The following is a 10,958-nucleotide window of genomic DNA, read 5'->3' on the forward strand; positions in this document are numbered from 1 at the left end:
GATGGAATCATTGATTTGACCTTGAATAATCATTTGAAAGTATATCATATGAAGATCACATTGATTTTTCCAAATGATACATCCTATTTTTCATTCACATATTCTTGTAGTTTATCTTGAGAGCTTTCCAAAACACTAATAATTTTGTTAAAACTTAATGATAATGTTAATTGAATAGTCTATTCCGTATAAAATTACGAAAAATGAATATTTTACAAGATATTTTATATCACTTTTGTATAGATAGAGCGGACTAAACTGACTCGGAAAGTCCTTTACTATTTTATAATTTTCGCAATGATTAACGAGACATTAATTATTAAAAATCGCTGAATATTGGTTTTCAACAAATTTTTACTCAAATATAATCAACTTTGCAGAAAAATAGTAAGAGACAAAAATTATTTATTTTTTTCTCATAGAATACTGAGAATTTTTCAGAATTTTTTAATATATTATATTTTTTCATATTGTAAAAATAAGAAAATGTAGTACTAAAAAATTGATAAAAATTCTGAAAAAATTCTTAGAGTTCTTTGAGAAGAAAATTAATGATTTTTATCTCTTGCAGTTTGTCTATAAAATTGATAGTATTTGAGTAAAAAATTATTCCAGACAATATTCAGCAATTAATATTTTGTTACTATTATAAAATGATAGAGGACTTTTCGACTCAATTTAATTCGTTCTAGCTACACAAAAGCGATTGGCAAAAACTTAGGGAAACATCCTGTGTGTGTGTGCGCATGCATGCGTGTGTGTGTGTGTGTGTGTGTGTGCGCGCGCGCGCGCGCGCGTGTGTGTGTGTGTGTATATACAGGGTATTCCCAAAAATTGGTATCAAATTTTAGAGGTATGTTAGTAACTCATTAAAACAAAAAGTTCTTAATAAATCTCTACTGTTTTTAATGAATCGTCTACTGAATCGTCTAATGAATCGTCTTCTTAATAAACAATATTCCGAAAATCTTTTATTTCTGAGTTATGAAGCATTTTCTTCTGTGAAAAATAGAAAATAAATTAAATCTACAATAAATGTTCAATGTGCCTTCTGCTCATGTCAATACATAATTTTGTTTCGTCATTGAAGGTCAAAGATTCTAGGTTATTTGTTGACAACAGTTTCCAAGTCTCTCAGTCAGTTCATTCATGAATATCCATATGTGAGACACTCCGGATATTCCTAGCTAATATGAGAGCATCTAAACAATTCAATATCTCAAAACATACTGGATGCGTTTGGGGAGACACTATTTGTGCTATGGACACAAACGCTACCAACGCTGTTTTTGGAGTCAATAACGCGATAGCATAACGCATTAGCAAGCTCCATGAACGATCCTAGCGTAGTGTTGGTAGCGTTTAACCAGAGAGATATATTCGTCGAAGTTAAATTAATGTAGGAGATTTTCAATCATCAACCAAACTTTTCCCTATAATTAAAATTTTTAAGATTTTATAAAATATATCTAACGTAAATTTTTTATTTTCTTGTAGTGAATAACGCAATCTCAATTGCAATCTCTAGCTTGCCACTAGACCAAAATGAACAATGTAAACTAGATCAAAAAATTAATAATTACATTAAGTAAATTAATTAGATAAAAGGAAGAACTCTTGAACATCCATGTTGATTTCAGAAGAAGAAGCATATCTATATCTAATAAGAACCTTAAGCACTTGCAGCAAAATACACTGCCGTGCTATACCGCAATAACTTTTTTCCGTACACGGGAATTAAAAATTGGTAGTAACAAGATACCTCTGACTTTCACATTTATAATGAAATCAAATACACAAGTTGAACTTCGCAGAAATTTTGAAAAGTTAAAGATGATACATAAGCAAGAATTATGTTCACTCTAACCTAGTGGCAAGCCATCAGCAGAGATTAAAATTGAGATTGCATTCATTATGATAAAATTTGAAATTCACACATTACGTACGTACATTTACTTTACGAAATTCTAAGAGAGAAAAGTTTGGTGCCACTCGAGAATAGAATTCCCTCAAATTAATCTAACTTTGATGAATGTTAAACACTACTAAACGCTACGCTAGAGTCGTTCACGGATCTATAAAAGCTAACGCTACCAATATACTTCGGAAGGAATAGCGTTGATAGTGCGCAGTTGTGATGTAACACGCTACCATTAATGATGTCATGATCGTGTTAGCGTTATTTGTAGCTCCGCAAATAATTTGTAGCGTTTGTGGTGTGAATAGCGTCTCCTCGAATGCATCCACTAGCGAATGAAATGTTAGAAATGATGATGCTATTGTTAAGATTATTCATACACATACTCACATACACACACATCGAAAAATTATATAATTATTATGTATAACATTTAAATTCTTTGTTCCTACTATGTAATATAATAAAAATATGTACAAAAAGTTCTTTATTTTTTCCTTAGTTTCCTATTATGAGATAGCACCTCATATTAAGAATCTTCTTCTGAATGATCAAAATCGGCACATTTGATAAAAAATTCACATACAATAAAGTATAGCTATTATCTGCTAACTTTTGATAATAAAGCTTAAATATATTTTCCATAAATTTAACATGAAGATAGAAATTCAGATTACAAATTAAATAAATTACAAGCCTTTAAAAAAAAGTACTTCGTAATAGGCAACTTTACCCTATATGTATATACATATACATATATATAAATCGTTTAAAGACAATAAATTTCTACGTAATTTTTTTCAAGTTGAATTTAAAAGAGCACTTCTTACATATATCTAAATATGTAGAAATGCACTATTAAATTAATATGATTTTTGTATGCCACGCGCGTGTCTATAAAACGCTTCAAATAATTTTATGAAATAAATATATTAACCAAGGACTTTCTCTCTTTAAAATGACAAAAACAAAATTAATCTGGGCTAATGAGAATCAGTGCGAGAGGAGGTGCGCAATAAAATTTTAACAAATAAATTTGTTACTCCATTTGATGTCTTCTTTGTTTAAAATCATTAAACGTTTCGATTCTCTTTGGAATCATCATCAATAATATTCTTAATCCATATAGATTTCGCGAACAGTCAAGGTAGAGTCACTCACAGATTGCCAAAACTGTAGTGTAATTTGTTTAAATTCATATACTTGAGATATTTAAAATCAATCAAAAAAGAAACGAGCAATTACGCACCAATCGCCAAATCTTCATCATGAAACTTTGGATGATATTAATATTCACAAATAATCACTTTTTAATACATTTTATGTGGATTTGATTCTGCACTTCGTCTAAGCCATCCGGAGTGACGAAGAGAGGTGTAATGTTTAAATTGACAAAGGTCGGGGGGATCGACGGAAAATAAGTCATAATAAATATAAAATATAAAGACAGTACATTCGTATTAAGCTGCTGATTTTATCATATATAATGTATGTATCATATTTAACATATATAATGTCAAGTCATAGATATAATAAATATAAGAACGAAAATTATTATAATAATTTAAAATATAATTTAATACAAGAATTAAAGAGTCAAAAGGAAGATCTAAAATAACGAGTTAAAATTTAACGCGCCACATTAACACTATGCGTAAAATTATATAATAAAATTATAATCATTTATTGTAATAATTACAAATGTAATTTAATGGATAAAAAAGAAAATCTAAAAAAAAATTTTAAACGCCGCGTTAATATTATGTATAAAATTACATAGTAAATTTATTATCAGTCTTGAAATATAAGGTATGTCAAATTATTTAACATAGATGCATAAGCATGATGTAATCCATATTTCAGAAAGCAAGTCTATTTTTTTATATACGCATACGTATATTTTCTCAGATATAAATCGCTTGTTTAACGTTTTTTTTGAGTCAAGTATTTTGACGTTCTCCCAATCAAATTCGATTGTATTCCAATCTGTGATCCGTGATAACAGATTGGCTATTTGTATTCCAATTTATGTGATTGCGATATTCTGTAATCCTAATACTTAGTCTCCTACTCGTTCGGTCTACGTAAGTTGTATCACAACTCAATTTTCTTACAACATTTTTGTTCGCATTCTATTCTACATAAAATGTATTAAAAAGTGATTATTTGTGAATATTAATATCATCCAAAGTTTCACGATGAGATTTGGCGATTGGTGTGGGTGAGTTACTCGTTATTTTTTTGGGTGATTTTGAATATCTCAAGTATACAAATTTAAACAGGTTACTACAGTTTTAGCAATCTGTGAGTGATTCTACCTTGACCGTTCACAAAATTTAATATGGATTAAAAAGATTGCTGATGATGATTCCAAAAAGAATTGAAACGTTCAATGATTTCTCAAGATTTTTAAATAAAGAAGACATCAACCCCATTAAATAAGGTAACAAATTTATTTGTTAAAATTTTATTGCGTACTTCCTCTCGCTGACTTTCATTAGTTCAGATTAATTTTGTTTTTGTTATTTATTTGGAATGTTATTTATATTTGTAATTAGATCATCCCTATAATGTGTAATGTGCTATTAAAACATGATATGTAAAATTCTAAATAAATGAATTCTTTTGTATGTGAAAAACTTATATTATATAAGATCCTGACAAATGATCTGTTTGATCCTATTGGAGTTTTAGTGACGTTCTCGGGAATCTTCCTTGTGAGTACTATGCCTACGTGATTCTTGACTGCTAGGTGTAACAGGTCTTCGTTTTGACCTTTTGAATTTAGCAATATCTTCGCCGAACACATCACCAGTTCGAAGAGCAGATATCAAGTCGTCGAATTCGCCTTTGTTATCATTTTGTTGTCCATTACTATTTACTTCATTCTTCTTATTTAAAGATATGCTATTTAATATACCCTCCCGCGAGTTCTTCCTCTCTATCGTTCTCTTTCGGAGCTGTAAGAAATTATAATGCAATATAATATTTACGTTTTATACAAGAGGGCTCCTTTTGTCTACAAATTGATTACCTACAAATCGATTTGCCTACAAATATTTAAATTATATAAAAAAATAATTTGTGTTTTTAAAGCAGAGAATAGGCAATCGAACTGTAGGTTTCTTCTTCTTAACTTAATGGCTCCCGCCTCCCGAAATTGTAAATGGAGATCGATATGCCAGATCATCGTCTTATGAGAGATACACAAAATAATCGATTTATAGGCAAATGATATTGTTGGCATAGATGTCTATATTAGTATTAGATCGCTAACTTTGACTAAAAATGACTTATAAATGGCCGGATATCCGATTGAGTTCATTCAATGGCCGCTCCAATTATTTTGCACATATATACACAACACACATCGTACACATATATGTATAACATAATTATATACTGTTGTTGTCATTAAATCAACTCAGAAGTTAACGATCTAGTATACTATCTATGGCTGTAGGTAATCAATTTTCTATAGGCAAATGGTTTCTTCCTTTATGTATTTATGAAGCAATATTGCTTACTTCCTGTTCTTGTTTTGCTCTACGTTCCTCTTCTTCGATTTTCTTTCTCATATTTTCTACATCTTGTCTTGCTTCAGCTAAGGCTTGTAAAAAGTTTTCAAAAATGCCAAAGAATTCATCTGGTTGAACACCAGCCGAATCTTCACCAAATAATCTCACTGCTCGATCAAACTGTTTTGGTAAAATTATATAGTTAGATAAATTATTTGTCACAGTCTCAACATTAACATTAATTGTTTATTCTTACTCTAGTTTTCATATCTTGAAATAAGTCTTCGGCCTCTGCTAATCTACATGTGGCTTGCGCCTGAAAATCTCTCATCGCTGGTAAAAACATGTCTCCTTGAAGCACTTGAGATTGACCTCGATGAAATTCTAAAAAATGAATGAAATTGAAATAAGATAAATGTTACAATAATAATTTATTTTTTCAATGCTAACAATAATCTAAAAGTATCTTTAAATACTTTTAGATAATCATTATTTTTACAGAAAAAGTATAGAAAATAAAAATTATCATAATTAATCGTTTTAAAATCATGAGTTTTTAAGTTAAACTTGCAGTTGCATTATTCAAATTTTTATTCAAGTTGCTTAAAATTCAATCATTATATAATCCGTTACCTATTTCTCTTTGAACATCTTGCAGTCCATTTTTCAAGTTGGCCACTTCTTTCTGCAAATCGGCCATACTAACTTTAGCAGCCGTTTTAACATGCGGCATGTCTTCTTCGATTTCTAGAACTTCTCTAAATCTGGCTTCGAGAATTTGTACAAGGTAATGTAGTAAAGTTGTTCCCTTGGAACAAGAAGATTTTGTGTCGACTAGACGATTCAAAGAAGCTAATCGGAAGCCACACGCGTTACCTCGCGCGTTTCCACGATTCACATAATTTCCCAATGCTAAAACTAATTCTAAAAGTTTTCTGAGTCTCCTTGATCTGGCTACTTGTCGGCTCGCTTCTAAAACTGCTCGCATCCTCGGTGTCAATTCCGCAATGCTAGCTGCAAATTTCTTTTTATAATGAAGAGAACGCAATCTCTGTTCGTAATGTGGCACTCTAAAAATAAAAGAGATCTTACGTTTTATTTGTTCTATGTTTTATTGATCTATTTTGTTCTTGCTTAAAGAAAGACTAAAATTTTGAAATAATTCGAAAATTAATTAACCGATGAAAACAGTTACATAATTTGAGAGAGAAGGAGGGAGAGGGGGAGAGGGGGAGAGAGAGAGAGAGAGAGAGAGAGAGAATCTAAGAGTTAAATAATGTTAGAAATACAACTAACTTTGATATTTGATATAAAAAACAATCCGCCCTGTTCTGCAATTCTTTTTGATGGATATCTAACAAGGCAGCTTCTTCTGAAGATGGTATGTACTTTAGCAACTGTTCCACCATATCGATGTGCAAAATATTCTGTTGATCCATCGATAATATTGTTCTAGTAATTTCATTATCAGACATTTTCAATTTTGACAATAATATAGTGCAATTCTGCGCTCTTCTCGAATCAATTACCGACATCGTCTTTTTATTCTTTCCTAATGTTCTCAAGTCCTCTATTGAGCCTTCTGTAGAAACGCCATTTTTTTGATAAGCGCAGAAGATCTTATCAATGGACTCGAGGTCCATTACATTATAGAGTTTCGAATCATCCAATTCTGACCATATCGTGCCTTGTAATTTCTGCTCAGGTATTTTGGACCAGTTAAACGATTTCAAAGGATTACTCGGCTGTGGAACATTCTTTATTATCTCCATCTAAGACATTTAATTTGAATTAAATTATCCGGCTAATTACTATATAACAAATTATATTGTTGTGATTGATTGTAACAAGTAGAAAGTTTTTTGTTTTTACTGTGTATACTACTGTTTTTTAAACTAATTATTAAACATTAAATTATTTTTTTATTGCTGTTACATAACAAATATTTAATTAATAAACTTTTAAATATATAGTAACAACCTTCATAGGCGGAGGAGCAGCCAGCATTAAACAAGGAGGTGGCGGAGGTGCTAATGGAGGAGGTGGTGGTGGTGGCGGAGTAAGTTTAGTCTCAATCTTCTCGAGTACTTCATCTTCCACAATTTTTAAAGTGGCTTTTGCATCGTCTGGCAAACTTCCTGAAGCTACTAATTGTTCTAGACGTTTCCTTTCTGATTTTTCGTTGTTAACTTGTCGCGACAATATCTCAAGGTTATCTTGCAATTCAGAAATTTTTTGTTTTGTCTCTATGTGCATCGATATCTCTTTTTCAAGACGTTCTTTGATTCTTGCTAAACTTGCTTCCATATCTTCCTATAAATAAATAATCATATATAATGATACTATTTGTTCTAAAAAGCAAATAATATCGAGCAATAAATGACAATTCAAAAAAAGTATGACATAAATTTATGACATATCAAAGATAATAAGAATAAAATATAAGGATAACGAATAACTTATTTTATTTTATTAAATAAATTTATAGAAAAAGAAAAGAAATGTTATTTATCATTTTTCATATTACTGATTAGACTTATATTAAAAATATATTCAGTATATCTAAAAAATACCTTTACATCTGAATAATACGTATATTTTTTTCATGTTTATATTATTATACATCGATCTTAATATTTTAAACGTATTTGAAAAGTTATGTATGATAGTTTTAGCAAATATGTAAATTAAACTAAGAAAATAAAATTCTTTTTGTACATAGACTGTATATAGTATGTCTATGAGTACTTTTTATAAATAAAAATTTGCCATTATGCAGATTATCATAAAAGATTCGTTAATTGCTATTGGCAAAAATATGGAATTTGGATAATACTTTTTCTTGAGTTCTCAAATCTAGTTCTTGCTCCTTTTTAGCCAATTTTGTAGACATGTCCAAATTTTCGCGTTCCATCTCCTCAGCCTTTTTCCTTGCTGCCACAAGTTCCTCCTCTTTGGCGAGAAGATGAACAATTTCTTTCACGTTTATATCTATTGGAGCCACATCGGAATTTTTTACTAACCCCGTCTCGTTGCTTTCAGACTGTAAAACAATTTGCTGAACGATTCGATCAAATAACAACCAATGTTGGGGATGCGAACCGTAATCCACTGAAAAAAATTAATTTGCATTATAGAATGTTTTTGCTAAAAGTAAGATCTATCAATCCAAAACTCACGTGGCAATAAAAGACAATGTTCTAGTAAGCTGAGAAGATGAGGATAAGCAGCAGTATGACTGAGTTTCCGTCGCAAAAGATCGAACATGGCGCTAGCACTTTTAGTATCTACATGTTCCTTTTCAAACTTCCTGGCGAGCTCTTTCTCATCTTCATTTCGTACCATTTCAAAAAAATCGAGATGCCTATCGAGTGTCTCATTTTCGTATTTTCTTAATTTTTCGATAATAGGTTGGATGCCGAGCATCAGTAGCTCATATCGTAAGTGCAACCTAAATTCCAATGTTACTTGGCCAGGTCCATAATTTAGCACCGCGTTAATGAATGACATAATCGCTGTTTTCAAGGATAAATTATCTTTATAGATGCCGAAATTTTTGTCAAGATCATTAATTATACATTGGAAGCGCGTTCTTTCGGAATGATATTGTTGGAAGTGCAACATGGCTTCTAAAACTTTGCGGTGACCGCCTGGCACTAGACAAACTGCACCGAGAATTTCTAGGACAGAAATTTTCGTTTTTATATTCTCAGATGCGAGTGATTGTGATATTGTGTTGATTGCCGTCGGATGCGCTAATACATGCGCTCTACCATTCTAGAAAGAAAAAAATATTAATTAAAATTAAAAGAAAAAAAACTGTGATGCAAGGTTTTTCTTATTAGAGGCATCATTGAACAATGATTCACGTTCTCAACTCTCATGCAAGTATGAAAAAATTAGGTAAGCTGCTTATTAAATAAAAATAAATAGTTATTAATAAAGATTTTTATGGATAATGCTTACCTATATTGATAAAACTCACCGAATTATTCATTAAAGCCTTTAAACATCCTATAATACTGGTGTTGATATTACTATTAGCTGCTTCGGTATCCATAGTCTCTAGAACTTGTAATAAAGCATTTAAACCATCTAGTTCTATAAATCTGAGAACAAAGCTATGCGGCTGCGTCCTCAGGGCAGTCTTTAGAGCTTCTGCTTGACGCATTTGATTTGATACCTCTTCATCTTCTTCTGGGAAAGGATTCTGTATAGTATCCAATAGGTTTGTCACATTTATATATATGATAAAATCAATAAAAATACAACAATATTTTACAATTCAATTTTTTATAACTTTTTTCCAGCAAAAATTATTAAGCCTCAGTAGTCATATTATAAATATACGCAATGACATGACAAAAACTCTGAAAATTGTGAAGCAACTTATAAAGTATAGCTATTGTACAAGTTTTAAACTTTCTTACGAATTGTTCACAATCTTTTAATTTTGATTCTTATATCTTATCTTTCTCATGGCATCTTTTAATTTCAATAAGAAAATTTTCAAGGCAAAGTGATTACAATTTGAAGTAAACCATGTTAATAACATTTTTTCATGATACCATTCACGTAAAAATTATTTGATTAAGAAAAAATGTATATTTTGTGTTGTATATTTCTTTATATTATAGAAAGACATCTCCATGCGAATAAATATTTTTAAAAACTCATCTAATACAAAAACCTATTTGATCGGAATCTGTTTAAAGTAATACTTTACATACAAAGAAATAAAATGATTTATTCTATCATTCTATCATAGTAGATTCCATTAAACATTTTTATTTACTCACATTCGCTATCGTCTTCAATCTATTGATATAATCTTCGGGATCGCCGCTAAGGTCAGTAGTGCGCAAGCCTCCATTATCTAATGTATCATTACCTTTCCTGGAGCAATATATTTGCCACTTTTTATTAGCTGGAAGTGCCAAAACTGCTTGCCGATTGGTTTGAGTTAAGTCTAACTCGTCGACAAGCTCGAGAAACATTTTATTCAGTTCCTCCTCTGCTGGCATTGGCAAGGTTGGTGTCATTGCTTGTAGTGTGAGCGTACCCGTGTGTTCCACAACGCAATATGTGATTTCCGGTGGCTCGTCATCCTGCGAGGAGCATCTAGATTAGTTCAGTATTCTGTCATGCATTACAGATTATGCAAATAATATATTACATCAATAAATATAAAAAAGATACAAAAATAATAATTTTCTTGCTTTAATCCTATATATGTCGAGTTATTAATGAATTTTCTAATATTTTTTACTTTCTATTCCGTGTACGGAACATATGTACTATGAATAATTGTATTACTTGTATGTGCCATAAATTCAATATCAATTTAAATAAGTCAATGTTTGCATTACACATACATAGAAGAAAATATTTAAAGATGTTTAAAAATTTAATACAATATAAAGGCTAATATAAAATTATTGCAAATACGTTTTTGCAGATTTAGCTATTAAATAAAAAATATTTATAATAGTTGTATGTATACGCATGTGGAGTTTTGGGGA

The 10,958-nt window shown here is 30.5% G+C and overlaps 1 protein-coding gene across 1 annotated transcript; it reads right to left on the reverse strand.

Moving 5' to 3' along the window:
• Nucleotides 1-4,503: 4,503 nt before the first annotated feature.
• On the reverse strand, nucleotides 4,504-10,521 carry LOC108692753 (disheveled-associated activator of morphogenesis 1). The gene is made up of 10 exons (XM_018201209.1): nucleotides 10,236-10,521; nucleotides 9,422-9,646; nucleotides 8,616-9,213; nucleotides 8,273-8,547; nucleotides 7,414-7,749; nucleotides 6,733-7,202; nucleotides 6,070-6,506; nucleotides 5,693-5,820; nucleotides 5,446-5,616; nucleotides 4,504-4,878 (listed from the first exon to the last, which is right to left on the reverse strand). Exons 1-10 carry the CDS (start codon nucleotides 10,476-10,478, stop codon nucleotides 4,609-4,611), a joined length of 3,153 nt encoding a protein of 1,050 aa, XP_018056698.1. The 5' UTR covers nucleotides 10,479-10,521; the 3' UTR covers nucleotides 4,504-4,608.
• Nucleotides 10,522-10,958: the final 437 nt, after the last annotated feature.

The sequence above is a fragment of the Atta colombica genome, unplaced genomic scaffold (genome assembly GCF_001594045.1).
Source record: "Atta colombica isolate Treedump-2 unplaced genomic scaffold, Acol1.0 scaffold1, whole genome shotgun sequence".
NCBI classification, from domain to species: domain Eukaryota; kingdom Metazoa; phylum Arthropoda; class Insecta; order Hymenoptera; family Formicidae; genus Atta; species Atta colombica.